The sequence below is a fragment of the Lindgomyces ingoldianus genome, assembly GCF_010093535.1.
Source record: "Lindgomyces ingoldianus strain ATCC 200398 unplaced genomic scaffold BDR25scaffold_29, whole genome shotgun sequence".
In the NCBI taxonomy this organism is placed as follows: Eukaryota; Fungi; Ascomycota; class Dothideomycetes; order Pleosporales; family Lindgomycetaceae; genus Lindgomyces; species Lindgomyces ingoldianus.
This window is the reverse complement of record NW_022985190.1, coordinates 620,682-637,786: the sequence shown is the minus strand read 5'-3', so window position 1 is coordinate 637,786 and position 17,105 is coordinate 620,682. Positions and strand designations below refer to the sequence as shown.

General features: G+C 51.1%; 7 protein-coding genes across 7 annotated transcripts; 1 reads left to right on the top strand and 6 right to left on the bottom strand.

Annotated features, from left to right (window-relative positions):
* Positions 1–127: 127 nt before the first annotated feature.
* Positions 128–2,303, bottom strand: BDR25DRAFT_327381 (amino acid transporter; the record flags this gene model as incomplete). The annotated part of the gene is made up of 7 exons (XM_033692329.1): positions 128–377; positions 436–547; positions 607–663; positions 727–796; positions 855–1,627; positions 1,772–1,972; positions 2,021–2,303. The coding sequence occupies 7 exons, from the start codon at positions 2,301–2,303 to the stop codon at positions 128–130; spliced, it is 1,746 nt and encodes a 581-aa protein (XP_033544384.1).
* A 607-nt stretch (positions 2,304–2,910) lies between these two features.
* Positions 2,911–4,386, bottom strand: BDR25DRAFT_234398 (pH-response regulator protein-like protein palC; the record flags this gene model as incomplete). Its single annotated transcript, XM_033685478.1, has 2 exons — positions 2,911–3,174; positions 3,226–4,386. 2 exons carry the CDS (start codon positions 4,384–4,386, stop codon positions 2,911–2,913), a joined length of 1,425 nt encoding a protein of 474 aa, XP_033544383.1.
* A 180-nt stretch (positions 4,387–4,566) lies between these two features.
* Positions 4,567–5,272, bottom strand: BDR25DRAFT_305565 (uncharacterized protein). The gene is made up of 2 exons (XM_033690433.1): positions 4,927–5,272; positions 4,567–4,827 (listed from the first exon to the last, which is right to left on the bottom strand). Exons 1-2 carry the CDS (start codon positions 5,150–5,152, stop codon positions 4,745–4,747), a joined length of 309 nt encoding a protein of 102 aa, XP_033544382.1. The 5' UTR covers positions 5,153–5,272; the 3' UTR covers positions 4,567–4,744.
* Positions 5,273–6,591: 1,319 nt separating this feature from the next.
* Positions 6,592–7,866, bottom strand: BDR25DRAFT_63480 (uncharacterized protein). Its single transcript, XM_033698849.1, has 3 exons — positions 7,519–7,866; positions 6,881–7,450; positions 6,592–6,821 (listed from the first exon to the last, which is right to left on the bottom strand). Exons 1-3 carry the CDS (start codon positions 7,633–7,635, stop codon positions 6,618–6,620), a joined length of 891 nt encoding a protein of 296 aa, XP_033544381.1. The 5' UTR covers positions 7,636–7,866; the 3' UTR covers positions 6,592–6,617.
* Positions 7,867–8,457: 591 nt separating this feature from the next.
* On the bottom strand, positions 8,458–9,518 carry BDR25DRAFT_63474 (uncharacterized protein). The gene has a single exon (XM_033698848.1). The coding sequence runs from the start codon at positions 9,397–9,399 to the stop codon at positions 8,563–8,565; it is 837 nt and encodes a 278-aa protein (XP_033544380.1). The 5' UTR covers positions 9,400–9,518; the 3' UTR covers positions 8,458–8,562.
* Positions 9,519–10,175: 657 nt separating this feature from the next.
* Positions 10,176–12,224, top strand: BDR25DRAFT_63471 (uncharacterized protein). The gene is made up of 2 exons (XM_033698847.1): positions 10,176–11,940; positions 11,995–12,224. Exons 1-2 carry the CDS (start codon positions 10,365–10,367, stop codon positions 12,054–12,056), a joined length of 1,638 nt encoding a protein of 545 aa, XP_033544379.1. The 5' UTR covers positions 10,176–10,364; the 3' UTR covers positions 12,057–12,224.
* An 847-nt stretch (positions 12,225–13,071) lies between these two features.
* Positions 13,072–15,528, bottom strand: BDR25DRAFT_305562 (MFS general substrate transporter). The gene is made up of 3 exons (XM_033690432.1): positions 14,824–15,528; positions 13,916–14,670; positions 13,072–13,693 (listed from the first exon to the last, which is right to left on the bottom strand). The coding sequence occupies exons 1-3, from the start codon at positions 15,449–15,451 to the stop codon at positions 13,187–13,189; spliced, it is 1,890 nt and encodes a 629-aa protein (XP_033544378.1). The 5' UTR covers positions 15,452–15,528; the 3' UTR covers positions 13,072–13,186.
* Positions 15,529–17,105: the final 1,577 nt, after the last annotated feature.

The window sequence follows — 17,105 nt, the reverse complement described above, 5'->3', positions numbered from 1 at the left end:
ACAAGGGTAGTGGATGCAATCATGGCAACCATTTTCAAAAGCTTAACTATCGAAAATAACGAAATGTCTTTTCGAACATTAACAGTATTGATGCAATTGCGTAAAGCACTCTGGCAAAGCATGCCATTCACTGCAGCTCCCTTGGCTTCGTCGTTTCCATCTCTTCGACGGCTTTGGGATCTGGCACAATTTCTGATCCACTATCGTTGCCTTTGACTTCTTCGCCCTCGACCATGTTGCCCTCGCGTCCAAGCATCATATGGTCGATATTTACCTTTGGCCCCTTGAACCATTTGCGCGCAGAGACGAACCACCAAATGGTCACACCTAGCATTGGTCCTCCATATACCAGGCAGGTCCAATTCATAACATCGGGTCTGCATCTATCATTAGCATTTTGCGTTCCAGAGAAGTCACGATAGTATCGCAACTTACGTCAAATCAGCGCCGGTGCTGCTAGGGAGGCAAAGGATGGGGACCATTAGAGCAACGAACGCTGACGCAACTACACCAATTGGTATTGAGAACTTCCCTAAGTTCCACGGACCTCAGACAAGTTAGCATCCCTTTGTTTAGTCATGTGTATGGGTTTAGCAACCAACTTACCGGCTCGGAAGCGATTGCCCACGAAGAACACTCGGATGAAAATCGGTGTGGTGAATGCTATTCGCATGCATTAGCAAAGACCGCTCGCCCGAAATAACAAGTTACAAGGCAAATACTTACCAACGAAAGCTGCAATGGCTCCAATGGAAAACAAAGCTCCCACCGCGAGGGCCCCACCAAATATGAGGAACTGTTGGAATGTACATCAGCCCCAAGTCTTCGATCCAACGCACGAAAGAAACACTTACCAGCAACAGAATGCCAATGACGCAGTTGAACCAAACCGCATTAACAGGTGTCTGTGTTGTTTTGTTGACCTGCTTCCAGTACTTAGATAGCGGGAAGCAGTCATCTCGAGCATACGCGAAGGTCACTCTGGATGCGGCAATCATGCAACCTTGGCCCATGGCGAATCCAGCGATGATGGTAAGAGCAAGAATTGCCAAGGTGATCTTCTGTGGCATGCACTGCATAAGATAGGCTGCAAAAGGTTGCCCGAGATCTGAATCCAACACGCTCTCAATATCAACCACTGTATACGCGACAACAAGTTGGAGAAACCATCCGAAAAGACCACCGGTACCAGAGGTCAGGACAATTGCTCTGGGGGACGCCACATTAGCATTAGAACACTCTTCTGCCAGATGAAATGGACTATCGTAGCCGCTCATTGTCCAGATCACGCCGATGAAACTCATCAAGACGGATACTCCGGCGGGAAAACTGGTGCCCTCATAAATTGTTCCCCAGACCTCGCTCGAGGGAGTGAACTTGGGGAGGCCACGCGATACCCGGTCGGTACCGGCAGGGATCAGAATGATGACGATGATCAGGGCGATGAAGTTGAAGGTCGAGCCGCCTGAGTTGACTTGCGCAAGCCATTTCGTAGGGAAAGAGGACATGACGCCGTGGATCAACATGATAAAGACTGTTAGGAGAAAGGTTTGATAATTGGTGGGCACGTAGTCAGGGTTCTGGATAGAGCCAGCTGCAAGGATCATTGCAGCCACTCCATAGTCCACTAATCCGACCTGGTCAGCTTAAGGGTAGGAGCAGAGTCTATCTCTACAGCACATTGTCGCCTACTACGGCAATCAAGAGGAAGGATCTGATCTGGACACCTCCACTTTCCACAAAAGGTACCGACATGCAGGACAAAGCTTACCAGACGGTGCAGCTGTCACCTGAGCTAGCCAATTGCTCCAGCCGGTAATCCACGCCGCAAAAGGGCCCCATCCAGGTGGTGCTAGAACCGCAGAAGCATAGTAAAGTCCACCGCTCGTCGGCATGGAGCTGCACAATTCTGCCATGCTCATAGCAACACATTGGATGCCGATCATGGCTATAATCCATCCCCAAGTCATACCTAGCTCAAATTAGCCGTGCGAAGGGACAGGATCAATTACGCACTTACCCGCTGTCCCTGCATATCCCATTCCATAGAAAAGAGTCGAGGCGAAACTAGGCAGCAGGCCCAAAACGGCGAAGGACACGCAAAACGTCGTGAACAAGGAAAACTCGCGCTTGAATTCAGACTTGTAGCCCAAGGCGGCCAAGACTTCTTCGTCAGGGTTGAACTCGTGGGAGGGGTCGAAGGGAACATCCCCTCCTGGGAGGACAGAGGTCACGGGCTCTTCAGCTACACTCTTCTTCCTCTGTGAAGCGGACTGGATACTGATTCTCGGCTCAGTAGCCATGGTGTCGCGATAATAACGGGGTTGATTATCCAGGGTGGCGGACAGTGAGAACCACGGGAAGCCAGCTGCACTCATTTATGTATGCGAAAGTCCGTCTGGACGAGCTGTCGGATACGGCAGCTCGATGCAGACCCAAGTGCGGGCAGTGGCGCTGCCCACGCTGCAGCTGGGGGTAGCCGAGCGAAAGAGATAACTGTGCGGGCAGCAAATGACACGGTACGAGGCGTGATAAGTCGGGCGTTGTCTAGGACTTCGAATGCCCAAGGGCTTGAGTTGCGACGTCTTATCAGTGGCAGTTTCCCACTACCTCGTCTAGCCCGGCCCCGGAGGACTTCCAAACGGTAAGAAGCTTTGGAGGGGCCCCAGCATGTGGAACCTCGAGTGCACATCCGACGTCAACCAGCATCGACAGAACCGGGCGACCGATCTCACTCGGCTGGACTCTCCCAAAGAAGCAAGTGAAGATACAAATCCCAGAGTCCTCGCACGCGTTGCTCTACTTCCCCATCTCACGTCGCGTGCACCCGTCATCTATCTCCTCCTTAGTCGCCGCAGCCAAATTGCTAGCAAGGACACTAGATTCCTGAAACGTAAGAGACACTTGCATTCAGTAATACCCTGATCCCCCGGGATACTCTGCCTTCGTGCCTGGAAACGCACCAACAGGGGCGATTCCTCTCTCCTCCTCATCGCCGCTGTCCTCTTCGTCTCCCTTGAACGCGGCATCACCGGGATCAGGGGGAGCCCTCATCCGCACGATAGAGTCCTCGTCCAACGCTGGCGTGACAAACAGCTTAGCAGCGTGATACTCTCTTCCCGAGGGCATGCCTGCAAGTAGAGGTTCGGATGGCGGTATTAATTGAACCCCCATCTTACTCGAGTCAGCGAAGAAAAGCACATGAAGGAAGGTGTGTACACATACCGTGTCGTTCATCTTTACCCACTTCTGCAGCAGCATGTCAACTACCCGTCCTTCCTCGAACTTGCCAGCATCTGTGCCCCAGCCCTCCCCTTTCTCTATTTTCCGATCCTCCCTCTTTACTTGCCATTCCTTCTTGAGCTTGGAGAGTCCGGAGGCCTTCTTCTCTTCCTCGGCACCCATTGCGGCGAACCCTAACTCCTTCGTTGCACCGCGCAGCCATGCAATTGCCTCACCTGTCTTGCCAGCCAATTCTGCGTCAATCCCCAAGAACCGGCATGCCTTGCCCTTGGCTGTCCGTCGTAGATCATCGACATATTTGACCAGGCTCTCGTGAACCTTGACTGATCTTCCTAGCATAGCTTGGGCCTTGGACGCATGTTCAGAGGCCGCCAGACACAGGCGAGCGAACAAATGGGCTCGAACCTTTGGGATCTCGACGCCTTTGAACATCCAATCTTTGCTTTGTTTATTTCTATCTTCTAGAACGACAGCGGGGTATGGATCGTCTTTCAAGACTGTGATTAGCGTAGCCTCTGCCATTGTGAGCTCGGCCAATGCCCCAAGCAGGGGAATCGTGATGTCGACCGCTACGGGTTGAGTATTCCACTGCCCGGCTCGATTCACAAGATACGTATGTATAGCATTTGCCTCAAGAAAACTTCTCATCGAGGCACCTATGGCATTTGCCCTCTGCTCGGGCGTTGGAAGAGTCGCGTTGTAGAGGGTGTGTAGATGTGCGCGAGCCTGTAGGCTGTGGGCGTATGCCAGCGTAGAAAGAGCAAAAAAGAGCTCGCTTTCAAGGCTTTTTAGCTTGATCCTTGGAGGCTCTCGCCCAGGCAGAGATGCCGCAAGCGTGGCACGCCATTCCACCTCGAGTTCTTTAACCAACACCAGGTCGATCTCCTCGCCTGCGCAATGGGTGCCACTCAGGCCTGCGTCCAGCGCAAACAGGTATGGGATATATTCGCTGAGGACTGAGTGCACCGTGGGGAGATTAGAAGCTTGAGAGGACGGCGGGAGGCGCTTGTGTTTCTTCAGGGCGTCTCGGACGACCCCACGAGCAGTGGTGGCGCAGAGGGGCAGTGATGGGTGGGTGCTGCTGCTGAAGAAGTCGGTGAATGAAATACTCGAAGTTGTTGGTAGGTTGAAAGGAAACGGCATGCTGTTTGATAGATCGGAATTGGCGCTGAAGTCTCAACCCGGCTGAAGCTTCAGGACTCTGTGCAAGGTGGAGGGGCGGTGGTGGGGCCAGTCTGGAGACCTGTCTTGGCGTGCGTGCCATTGGGCCCGGCGTGATCCTATTTTCTAGATCAGGGGTGCTGCACAGGCTGAGAGTTCGCATTTTATTTCGTATGAAATGCATTTGCTACTGAATAATCCATTTGGCATGCACGACGCCTTGTCATCGAAGGGCCGCTAAGAAACACCTCAGCTCCATTCCCTGGAGCACGACTCTGCAGCACAAGCATGCCCCAAGTGCATATATTTACAATTTTTCCATTGCCACGACTACTAAGCATCACTGGTCCTTTGGGAGGTAGTTCTGCTGTGCGAACAAGTAGCCCTTGATCTTAGCATCCTTCAACAGCTCGAAATATCGTTCTACACAGTCTAAGTTAGCAGAACTTCATGATGCAGTTGTATCAGAGTGGCTTTGTGCTAGAACGTCGCATGCGAGTAGCTGTTGGCCGGGATCCGTACCTCTGAGATGGCCGCACTTCTCCAAGTGATTGACACCCTCCCGGTAGTAGCACTTTCCCATCTCCTCGCGCACCAACCTCGCCATCATGCTCCTCACCCATTGTTCACGAATGATTGCATCTTGGGCAGCCTTGAGGGCCTGATTGTCGTCGAAGTCGACGCCTTCGAAAGTGGGTGGAACTTTGGGCTTCTTAGCCAGGAAGAGCTCGGATTCGGGTGTCGGCATGTTGGTGGTGCGCTTCAATGCGCGAACGATCGGACGCAGATAGGCTCGTGTGAGTAGGTAGTTCGTCTCGTTGCGTTGGCCAATTGAGGTCGGGATGCGGCGTTGGAGTGTTGAAGAGGGTGGTTATGCTGAGCTCATGGATCGGTTCGAGGTGCCATCTGCGGACAAGCTTCCTCGCACGTGACCCTTCCCAACTGTCTCTACTCACCTTACGAACACATCCCATTCTACACTATTTCCAATACAAACAAAATAGTTTCCATGTCCAAATACTCAGTATGCCATTCAACGCCCAACTCTCATACCTCCAGCAGCAGGACTCTTATTCCGCCCTTTTCCCCATCTTCGTCAAAGCCCCATCAACCCATGAAGTTTTCCAACGCCTCTCTATTCACTCCACTTCTGTATCTCGGGGACTAAGCTAATATATTTGACCTCCCATTTCCATTCCTCGACTCTCACTCTATTTTTGCTTTCCTCCAACTTCATTCGCTCTTTTCGAGCCCCGATCCATAGGGGGCAAGGGTGTGGGTTCTGTATGTTTGGAAAGGATGACCTAGTTTTCTGGGGCATCCATTCCCATGGGTTCGGCTTGCGTCCTGTTTATCCCCATCTCCAAAAGTTTATGGAGTGGTACTTAGCTCATATGTTTCTGGAGCGGTGTTTGGCTCACATCCCTTTGTCCGCTTGCACTGGCAATGATGGTGAATGCAGCTCTCCGCCGTGAGGAATTCGCTTCACTCACGAGAGAAGATGATCAGGCATAAGATCCAGAAAGCGTGAATGGCATTTGTTTGGAGCCATTGCGAAACTACGCAGAGCTATCAGGAATTCTGCCTCTCTGACTCAACAAGAATAGCCCATTATCCAGTGCACAACGCAATGCACAACATATTCATCATCTATTACCGTGCTCATGCAAAATAACCCAAAAAGCTAATAAGGAGCGCCTGAGGGTCAGATTTTGATACGGTTTGGAAGACTCTTATAATCTTGTTACGTGCCTGGGGATTAACGTTTGATATGGTTAGAAGACTCATAAATGTATTAGTGAATTGACTCGGAACAACGGAATTGAACGCACACACTGGCCTTCTATTAAGGTTCAGTTGTAAGGACCTTAGCCCTATACCCTTCTATCAATGTGTTATTCCGAATTCTTGAGAAACATTGAAAATTTTTGACTCGTATAGACTAGAAGGATGACATTTGGGGGAGTGAAGGAAAATGGCGGCGTTGAAGACTTCGACGAAGTTTGAAGGACGTACGGTTATATAACAGATTAGAGATGAATTCACCATGCCACTGTCAGGCTCGAACGTTTCAAGAAAATCCAAATCACATTACAGCAGTCACCTATCTACATGCAGTTAAGGGTATAGTGCTTCAACCAAAGGAAGGACATAAATCGTAACAATATAACCCACCACTCAAACATTGATTACTTCATTCATTCCCAGGTCGCCTAGCCACGCTTAGGAGCCACATATCTCTCCTTTCGGCGGTGCCCGATGCAAGTCTCAAAACACCAGAGGAGGAGCGTGATGAACATGAGAGCAGTCGCTGCCCATGTTATCGCTAAGAACCTCCCACCGCGATGTGCTTCGACGCCGATTTCATTGCCATACTTGTTGATTAGGTGTGAGCCCTTAACTATGAACGCAGTCACCTAGACTATGTTAGCCTGATCGGTGTCTCTAATGGAGGATTCCAAGGGAAACAACATACAATCGCACTGGCCAAACCTATGGCAATAAAAGCTACGGAAGCCACCATAACGTTCAGACAAGCTGCCATTCTACCTGCAGCAATCAGGGCCGGGAAAGCGGCAATGAGGGCTAAGAATATCAGGCCAATTGAAATGCAATAGAGAACGAAAACCGTCTCCTGGAGTATCTTAATAGCATCGATGCCGTTCTGAATGTCTTTTGGCCACTGAAGATCATCTAAAGTAATGTCTACGCCGGACTGATTTAAGCTTCGCTGTAGGGCTTCGGTGGGGTCGAAATGGAACATCGCGGTGCGATTCGAGCATCTGGTCACGTTCTTATGGATGTCGCTACTGGAGACTGTGGCGTTGGCGAGAGGGGTAGGAACGTAGTCCCCGTAGCAATAGTCAAGAATATGCGCACTGTAGAAATCGTCCACACCGAGTTTTTCTGCCAAGTCGCCGGCGGCGTCATTAATTTTGTTAGAGATCGAGTTGGTGATATTATGGAAAAGATTAGAGATCGTGTTGTCCGAGTTCCCAGAGGTAGAACTGTTCAGGAGATTCTCTCCGATGCGGGATGTGTTGAGCTTGAGAAGTTAGCATTGATGAAGCCAGGTAGTTGGCATCAAGAACCACCTAAACTGGAGGGACTTACAGTAAGAAGATGATAGTCTTCCATAAAATTCTCCTTATTGCCTGCGAAGAGACAAAGGAATGACAACACCAAAGCTGCCGTGCAGCACAGGGCTGGAATTAGAGCCGACAGGCGCATGTTGAAGATGAGTGAGTTAAGGTAAATGTATCGATTTGGATTATGGTAGAGGCTGCTGGCAGATTGGAGGGTAGAAAGGGAAGTTCAGGGCGCGTCGAGGTATAAGTTCTTGACTGGAATGCTTCACGTCACTTAAAGAAGGGAGCCAGTCAAGCTTGATTGCTGCCACTGCCATCCTTCCACCGAATGCAAAAAACCAGATATTAAGAGATCTTCACTGAGGCTTAACGCATACGTGCCTCTCCCGAAGCCATCAAAGGCTAAAGGGTTTGACGTGGACTGTGGGCCAATGAGGCAATATCGTCAATCAAGCTGTGAAGCAACACGCGTCATTGCGCCGGGGTCTAAGCACGTGAGGGCACATTTGTTCGCTTACGCATGCCCTGTTGCGCCACACGTAAATGGCGAGAGTGAACACGCCGCCGTCATAAGGCAAACGAGAATAGGAAATGGCTAAGACGCTCTAGGAACCGCCTTTGAGACGCACCGTGACTGCACTGCCACTGCCACTTCCAAGGCCGCGCAAGGTGGGCGGAGGAAAGGCAAGGGAATGAGAAGACAGAGTGTACTGAAGAGACGCTTGAAAATTCTTGACTGAACAGACCTTCAGTATATGGAAAGAAGTAGTGCGCAGCCCTAGCACACCCACTCTGGAGACGATTAGTGACTTTGCAAAGCGGGTAAGGGGTGATCTAAGTAGTTTATTGTTGGGCGTCATTACTGGGAACAGCGTCCCTCTTTCGTTAAGACGTCTATCATTCGTCCATCACCACATAAAAATCGTCAAATGAGTAGCCTTTGTTCGAATGTTTCCCCGGGCTAATTGGCGAATGTAGCCAGCAGAAACCGCGCCAGCCCAGTGCCCCGTCACGAAACCGAAATACAAAGTAGAAGCGCAGGACAAAACCGCCTTTGGAGGAACGCGATCTAGAAAGGTGGTTTCTTCGACGCTCGCCGTGATTGTGTTGGCTGTGCCTCGCCTAGTCCATCGGTGAAAGGAGAATACGGTGCCGCAAGTGCGTGTGGTGGTACTTTCGTACCATATTGCGTCCGTGGCGGCTCGCGCATGTTGGGATACTGCCTCTGCTCATCATGCAACCTATCCAAAGGCTCGCCTGCTATGTGATACTTTGCCCAATTGACTGGAGGACATCGAATGATATTTTGAGGTTGAGGAATTGAAGGAAGCTGGGCAGCAGAGTCGCCTCTAGGACCCAGCGATTCTATACTAGCAGAATCTTTGCGTCCGTCCCCAAGCTGTGGCTCGCCGTCAACAACATTGCTACCAGCCAGGCTTGAGCCAGATATATTGGAGAGAGTAGGGGTGAGGATGTCGGCGCCCAGCTTGGAGTGATGCTCTCGCTGAGATTGGATTAAGCGCACGAATCTATGGGGATCAGACACGGCGGCGGATTTCAAGTCTTCTAACGTTCTAAGATCCTGTTTGCTCTTCTCCCGCTGCAGCTGGAGTAGTGATATGGCTGAACGTAAAGCTATCGCGTCCGGATTTTCGCTCTCTGATATAGGCACCGGAACCGGCCGCTGTCGAAAGGCTGCCGCGAGTGAGGGGGCCACCTGTGTGCGAGGCTCTGTGGGGTCGATTGGAGCCAACTGCGCGACGGATGCTGTAGGAGTAATAGGCGACACTGGCGGCCGGTCGGGAGAGCCCGACTCTGAGCGATGAGGATGGTTGGGGTGCGCGAGGCCATTTGTAGAAGAGGCGGGGCCGGTGTCGGTGGGCGACGGTATCGTCAGAGCTGGCATTGCGGCGAGGAAGTCTGCGTGGAGAGCCTTGGGTGGGGAGACTGCTCAGGTACCAGGACGTGATGAGTGAGCGGCGTTGTGGAGAACCCGCGGCCGTGGACGGGTTTAGCACAAGGGCGAGCAGCCGGAGCCTTCTTGCAGAAGAAATACGATTACGATATTGGCACTGCCGTGTGGCGTCAAGCCTTGTTGGGACTGTGGCGCCGAAGAGGAATCAGATTCCGATGCACACATAACCATCCCCTGCTGGCCATCTCCCATGTCGATGCATCCCATGTTGACCCCTTCACTCTCTCCGCCACTCCCGTCAGACCCATCATAATGAAGGAAAGACTGCAATAACTCTCCTTTTCATCCCCGACGTGCTGAGACAGTTACTATTACTACGCCGCCCACGTGCTGTAATTCTAGTACGCAGCCCGGAACAGCAGACAGGCCAGACTTGGTGTGAACTCCAGCTCAACCACGCATCCAGGGCGGCCAATGACGGTAAGTCGGGGGTCATAGCGACACGCCTCTCGCAAGCTGTCAATCCGCTCTCGAACGCAGACAGGCTGTCAAGCCGTGGTATTATTGGCAACCCTTAACCTCTCCCAAATTTGCCCTGCCGCGCTGTTTCTTTTTCCGCTGCCGCTGCCGTCACCCAGCAGCTGTGCCTTCCTCTACTATCAAATGTCTATTCCCTAGATCTCTCCGGCTCCATTTAAGCACTACTTGCTTTCCTTCAAGTCTCCTCTCCCCTGCCCCTGAGCTCTCTTGCCTCCTGCCCTCATAAATGTACTAACCGCTTTCACTCCTTGCTGGTCGCCATGCCAGTTTGCCCTTGAGTTGTACATCTGCTAATCACTCCCGGACGGCGGCGGCGCTAAAGCCTGTCCTTTACTGAAACAGTCGATCGGCAAGATCATCGCCGTTGTGTTGCTTGCCAGAATCAGAGTCTGCGCTTCTGGCTGCTTGGTAAACGCATGGCGCCTCCAGGGGAATTGTCAGCGCGGGCTGCGCCTCCGCCTCGAATGCCGAAGCTTGCATACAGAAACCGCTTTCCCACCGATCAGACATCGCTCTCTTCCACTGCCTCCGTTACCACTTCAGCTTCTGAAACCCAGTCCAACGACCCCTACCCAGATCAGCGTCTCTCTACTCCCAGCTCTACGACTACATCTTCTCCAGTGCGCCCCTCGTTCGATTCCAAGAACCTTACTTCACCCAGCCTGGCTTCCAATGTCTCGACACCGAGCTCGTCCAAATCACCGAAGAAGAAAGCTAATGCGGTTCTCGGCTTTCTTACGCTGAAGGAACCATCTCAGTTGGCTCTTGAGCAATTTGCCGAGCAGCAGCGCAAACAGGCAGCCGAAAAGGGAAGGAAAGCTAACCAGGTAGGATTGGGCAGCATATCTCCACAGAAGCTCCCCCCTACTGTACCTAAGGTCAACTCAAAATGGGATGGTGTCCCCGAATCAGTAAGAACAAGAGACTCATTCATCTCGAAAAAGAACAGAAATAGCATATCCACGCAAGCAACCTCAAGGCTCTCCAGTGTCCCTGTTTCCTCAGTATTTTCCCTATCTTCGGACGGCAGCCAGAATCCTCCGAACTCCATCGCATCTTCTGCAAACTCTGTGTCGAATGTACAACTTGACTTATCGCCTTTTCCGGGAGGGTTTAATAGTACAAGTCACCGTCGAGATTCCGGTCCATCTATCACATACACACGAAAATCCCTCCAACAGATGAGCTCCCTGTCTATGTCCTCCCTTCCAGAAATCACATACTTCTTCCCTGATAATCCGAATCCAACCGGTGCGCTACCCTGTTCGTCTCAAGAACTGGCTTCCCGAAATCTGCCTTCAGCCCCCTCAGCTATAACCATAGATGGGGAGGATGCAAAGTCAAGTAGGATCCACAGAGCGCCTCGAGTCTTCAATTTGGATCCAATCGAGCCTCTTTCTCGGGGCGATACTATATCGCATGGTGCAAACATTGACCCACTCGTCACACTTAAAATGGCCTCAAATCCTGATGGATTCTTAGCCGGAGAAGCCCAAGAGTTCAAATTGCCTGACGACGACGACGATGAGGGGGAGGAGGAGGAGGGTTCAACTGATGAACTGCAAGACTTCATTGAATGCGATCCAGTGACTGACCAGATCCCGACACCCTCTCTGGTTAATAAAACTAAACTCACCCCGTCAATTGGGACTCCAAGCCCGACGACAATGAATTTCAGTCGGCCGCTGTCAATACAAGTCCCGCAGATAGCTGCAGACGTTTCAAGTTTGTTAGCAATCACAACCAGACCGATTTCGTCGGAGTTGCCCACCGTGTACGAGGCCTCTTCAAGCAACGATACTATTGCTCCCTTGGCCAATCACGATGGTCCACCCAAAGACAGCGATGTTATCTCGATCGCTCCTTCGGTTACTCCCTCGGAAATGTCGGCTTCCTGGTATCGGTCACCTCGCGAGCGACTCGGCTTAGGTGGTCGCATCCGAAAGAATGACGTCCTACCCTGGGAGAGCCATGGCGAGGAACTGGCACCAGGTAAGAAGAAAAAGAAACCATTGTCTGCTGTCTTTACTAAAGACAATGTTTGAGATTTGGCAGGTCATTCCTCGAGCAGGCCCGAAGCAAGCACAAGGGTAAAGCCAAACGAGTGACCCTCTCATCGCCGTGGCTGCGCAAGGAAGGATCCTCTACAGAGCACATGGATCGAATTTCTCGCTTCCTGCGTTCAGCATTCTCTTTCTAGCGTGCTATGTTCATCGTTCAGTCCGCTCAACAACAACCGCCAGCCTTCCATTGATGTTTTCGAGCGAATGACCATCTTTCATGTATATATTTCTACTTATATGCGGGTTTGGGGAAGCTATGTCGACACTGATACCCTCTCGATGACCCTTTTTTATTTATGACAACTGTTTTCGACCTCCAAGGGGTGGAGATTTCAATCAGAAATAATGTCATGGTTCGCGTATGTAGCAACATACTCATATCATGAGTTAGGCAAAAAGGATGGGCTTTCTATAAGCAGGGATATAGGAACATATATACGCAAATGTTGTGCTACAATGTAGATGCCTATAGAATGAAAAGCCTTGCATGACATGACATATGAACAGTAAAGAGCAAACCTTAATTCCAATTCCTAACTTTAGAGGACAGTAAGTGAACGGTTATCTGATGTCTTGATTGATTCATCACTAGTTTCGTACGTCGATTTACAACTCATTTGCACCTTAGAACGTCAATAGGATGGATTCGGCCCGTTAAACCTCTTGCTGGTCTTATGGAACATGCCGATCAGACGCAACTTTCTGCCCTGAAATCCATCTGTCGTCTTCCAAGTTATGTGATAGGATGTCTTCGACCAGATGCGGACACAAGATCCACTACGGGGCCTGAGCGTTGCGTTCAACTTCATCCACAGCGTGAACAGTGACGAAATTGCACACAACGTCTGTCCTGGGAAATCTCGAGCCTGTAACTGTTTGCCTTCTAGGAAATCCGGCCACGGAGCAAAAGGACTCCCGTACCATACCTTTTCTTGGGATTAGTATAGATGTTTAACGTGCGGCAAGGCTTTTGCGCAGGTGCTGTGCTAATATCAACTTTGGGTTTATTTTCTCAACTGAAGCGAAGTTATATAAGTTATGGTAGGGGGATAGAAAGAACTTTTGATCTTGTATTCTACATTATTTTGGGACGTTGTCTATATATGTTATGTTACACTATACGTCGTACATTACGGATGTAGTTCCTTCCCCATAACAGCTATTTGTGATTATCCTCACACTCTCACATCCTTCTCCTTCGCCGCGTCTGCTGTTCCCGCCTCAGTATCAATTGTCAGCTCACCCCTACTCGCCAATTTACTCCGTCTCTTCTCCGCCTTCTCCTGCTCGCGTTCCAGCTTCTTCTTCTTCTCTTCTTCCAACCCAGTCTTCGTCTCTTCATGTTGTTTCTGCAATACATTCTTCGTAATCAAAAAGGACACCCCCAACCCCACCGCAGCAAACACAACATACAGAATCCACATAGTCGACAGACTATCCGCAAACGCTTTCCTCGCAACAGCTTTCTGGCTGTCAGGCAGTGAGGCAATGATCCTGACATTGGCGCCCGCAGAGCCGCCACCAAACGCGGATGCCGTCTGAGGTCCGAGTGAGGCTCGAAGCATGGCTTGCTTTGAAATCATTTGGTTTTGGAAGACAACGGAACCGACAACGATGGAGATTGCGGAGCCAAGGTTTCGGATAAAGCCGAAGGTGGCGGTTGCGGTGGCGATGTCGCGTTTCTGAATGGAACATTTCTTGTTAGTTGCAAATTTTCTGAAGTGTGATGGAGTGGCTCGTTAGGATGCGGCTATGCTACCTATGTATGGAGCATCCGACGGAGCGTGAGAAGGGTTGTAGCAATCTCTTTATCGATTTTACGACACTTGCCACCGTTCGTTCTATGTGATAATATGTAGGCACTAACTGCTAACGGCTTCGCTTCGGAATAGAAAGCAACATACCGGGACTAGCGATTGCAACGCTATAAGTGGAGACTGGAAATTAGGGCCAACTCCAACGCCGGCCACGATTTGGTATAAAATGATTTTTGCCCAGGGGGAACTAGGACCAAGGTTGATGAAGAGTCCAAAGCCTATGGTCATGAAGGTCATACCCGCCCATATAGGTGGAAGATACTGGCCAGTCTTTCGGATGAAAATCCCTGTAAAAGCGGAAAGGAATGAGAGCGACAGCGCCGTTGGGAGGAGGTAGACCCCCGATAGAATTGGAGTCGCACCGAGAACCGCCTGGAAATAAAGCGGGAGAAAATATGATCCCGATATGAAAACGAAGGCGTGGAAAAAACACACTCCGAGGGCGGCAAGATTCGAACGTTTTGAGAAGAGATCGAGGGGCATCAATGGGTATGGCGCAAGCCGGTACTCAACGACGAAGAAAAACCCTATCGTAATGACCCCGAAGACAATTAAACAAATGACAGTTGCAGATTTCCAGGGAAATGAGACTCCACCGAATTCCAGGCCAAGAAGGAGCATGGTTGTGCCCACAACCATTGTGAATGCGCCGAGCCAATCCACGGCTTTTAGTCCTTTGCGCAACGGCGTCTTTGGGGTGTGGAGATCGAGTATGAAGAGGATGATGAAGAAGGCTAGACCGTCTAATGGTAAATTGATGTAAAAACACCATCTCCACGAGACATTCTGCGTAAATGCACCTCCTACCACTGGTCCCAAGCTAGATGCAAGTGCCCAAACTCCTATGTAGATGTTAGTGAGAACACTTAAAGCAATAACGTCGACTACGTTGAAGCCATCCACCGTCATGACATAGTTTCTAAAGTAACCATTTCGATATAATCTGTGACGTTCGGCCCGGGAAAGTTGAAAGTAGACAACATCAAAAATCATACCTCCTATTATCCCAAAATATGCCCCACGTTCGCGCATCGCAAAAAGATCCGATATCGCAATGTTGACAAGCACTATCAACCCCCCTCCACCTATTCCTTGAACTACTCTTGCGGTGATCAGCATATTTATGTTTACGGATACGGCTGCCAGCAGGGATCCAATGAAGAAGATGACATTCGTCACAAGTAGAATAGGCTTGCGACCGAAGATATCTGAGACTTTGCCCCATATTGGCGTCGCTGCAGCATTCGCAATAAGATAGGCTGAGCCAATCCAGGTGTAACCAGCTGCAGAATGAAAGTGCTCAGAAATCGTAGGGAGAGCGGTGGTCACGATGGTTATATCGATGGCGACAAGGAGCACAGAAATGCCTAGGGAGAGCATTATGAGAGCAATCTTGAGCTTGCTCCTGTGCGGCTTCTGCTCTCCCGATGCCTCGAAGCCCGCAGGAGTTTCTCCTGCCAACTCCTGCGCCTCCTTTGTGGCAAGAGGCCGGTGAGACTCAGGGGTCCTCCCATCTATTCGCGACTGGCTCGAGGCTCTCGAGGACACATTCGGCATGTCGAGTTCCTTCTCTTTTTCCAGATCCGATGGTACGGATGTTCGCTGCTGCTCAGAGGGATTCATGGACGGCAGAGGCTACCATGTGAGAATGCCAAAAAAAAGAAACGGCACAAATGACGTGTGGTTGGGTGAAGGTGCTGTCGTCTGGGGATTAATAACTGCAGAGTCGTTCGTACATCACCAGAGGGCTGGGCCATCTCGGCACTCTCGCGTGCCGATGTGCGAAGCCAAACGGGCAACGGCAATCGCGAGGAATACGGTAAGTCTTTGTACCATAACCAACTGATAATGACGTTGATGAACATTCATATACGTATGTGCGAGAGAGCGCAGTGTATGCTGCTGGAGGAGATGTCACCGAGTGCGAAGCTGAATGTGACTGGGGACGTGCATGGCTGCACCACAAGCTTGTTTCTCTTGGCTTCTCCAATTATCATGCCATGGACGAGACGGGCCGTTTTGTGAGATAGGGACCTCGATAACAAGGTGGCATTCCGCTGTATTTGTCTTGCACCAGGCGTTTTCGCCCTCTCTAGCATGGACAACGGTGCTGCACTCCAGCCTCCCTCGACTAAGCTTGATAATTCCCCGCAGCACAACTGAGTTTCGTTTCTTCTGCAGATACGCGAGTCTGACATGCCGATAACTGGCGTGTCAAATGTGCATTTGCTGAATGGCCGATCAGGTCTTGTATCCTAGGGTGGAGAGTCAAGGAGCTTGATCGGATCAGATCGCTATCGCTATTGCTTGGAGCAGATATCTCGGCTTGCCAAATCGGGCTCACCGCACTAATGCGGGGAAGGCACGATGTTCAACGGGCGCGATGTCGTGCTCGAGTACACCCCGTGGACAGACACAAGAGTATCAGTTAACTGTATACAGAGAGTACCATATCTCCTTGCCAACTTCGGGTGTACGAGCGCCATCTTCACCAAACATCTTAGGGGCGGAAACTCTCGGCTGAGTCCTGGAGTACGAACGTTCGGCAGCGGACAGGATAAGGTTGCTTGCTTGGCAAAGTTTGCTGCACGTCGTTCTAGGCGCGTTCTCTAGCTCCTCAACACCAGCAAGTTTGAGTTCTGTCTGCCATGACGAACCGTGTCTGTGGCCATGCAGCCGTCAGCACCCCTCATCTTTGCAGACTGTCTCAAGGAGATATTGGTGAGTACTCGAGGTCGTCGTCCCTTGATATTTTCTAGTGCAAAAGCCTGGCCGCCTGGGACCGTTTATAGGCTAGCCACGCGAAGAGACGCAGCTGGATCAGCGGGCCCAGGCGCGGTGTTCGATGTTGGGAGCCTGCAATGCACCCTGTGCATCCTTCTGCCGATCTTCCGAAGCGAAATGTAATGCCATCACCCTCTCACATCTAGGGGCGTGTCCCATTTCAAAATTACGGGGCAGCTGTGTCCAGCTCAGCGGTCTCTGCGGCTGCGTGGTGCGCAAACCGGTGGACGAGCCCCCGCATTCACGCGCACAGGCGAACGCAGCGCCGCGAGCCTTTCACTCTTCGAGATCGCCTCGACAAGCTTTTGCCTTGGCGCACCCCAACGTCGCCCTCGCTCTGCTTTCGCCTGCTCTCGCCTGCCCTCGCTGCTTTTCACCTCAAAACTCTCCTCCCCACGCCCCATCCCGCATCCCGTGGTCTTGTGCCTCTTCTTGCGTCGACCTTGGCCAACTGCATTCCTGCACCTCCGCCTTCTTACCCACAACAACACCC

Bases quoted from the DNA above. Each gene is read 5' to 3' on its own strand.
- BDR25DRAFT_305565 (XM_033690433.1), bottom strand. From the start codon at position 5,152: ATGCCGACACCCGAATCCGAGCTCTTCCTGGCTAAGAAGCCCAAAGTT. The intron at 4,828-4,926 runs GTACGGATCCCG...TAGACTGTGTAG, and splicing joins GAAGTGCGGCCATCTCAGAG to AACGATATTTCGAGCTGTTG.
- BDR25DRAFT_63480 (XM_033698849.1), bottom strand. From the start codon at position 7,635: ATGCGCCTGTCGGCTCTAATTCCAGCCCTGTGCTGCACGGCAGCTTTG. The intron at 7,451-7,518 runs GTAAGTCCCTCC...TAACTTCTCAAG, and splicing joins AAGACTATCATCTTCTTACT to CTCAACACATCCCGCATCGG. The intron at 6,822-6,880 runs GTATGTTGTTTC...AACATAGTCTAG, and splicing joins TAGGTTTGGCCAGTGCGATT to GTGACTGCGTTCATAGTTAA.
- BDR25DRAFT_63474 (XM_033698848.1), bottom strand. From the start codon at position 9,399: ATGCCAGCTCTGACGATACCGTCGCCCACCGACACCGGCCCCGCCTCT.
- BDR25DRAFT_63471 (XM_033698847.1), top strand. From the start codon at position 10,365: ATGGCGCCTCCAGGGGAATTGTCAGCGCGGGCTGCGCCTCCGCCTCGA. The intron at 11,941-11,994 runs GTAAGAAGAAAA...ACAATGTTTGAG, and splicing joins TGGCGAGGAACTGGCACCAG to ATTTGGCAGGTCATTCCTCG.
- BDR25DRAFT_305562 (XM_033690432.1), bottom strand. From the start codon at position 15,451: ATGAATCCCTCTGAGCAGCAGCGAACATCCGTACCATCGGATCTGGAA. The intron at 14,671-14,823 runs GTATGATTTTTG...ACATCTACATAG, and splicing joins ATATTTTGGGATAATAGGAG to GAGTTTGGGCACTTGCATCT. The intron at 13,694-13,915 runs GTATGTTGCTTT...TGTTCCATTCAG, and splicing joins CGTTGCAATCGCTAGTCCCG to AAACGCGACATCGCCACCGC.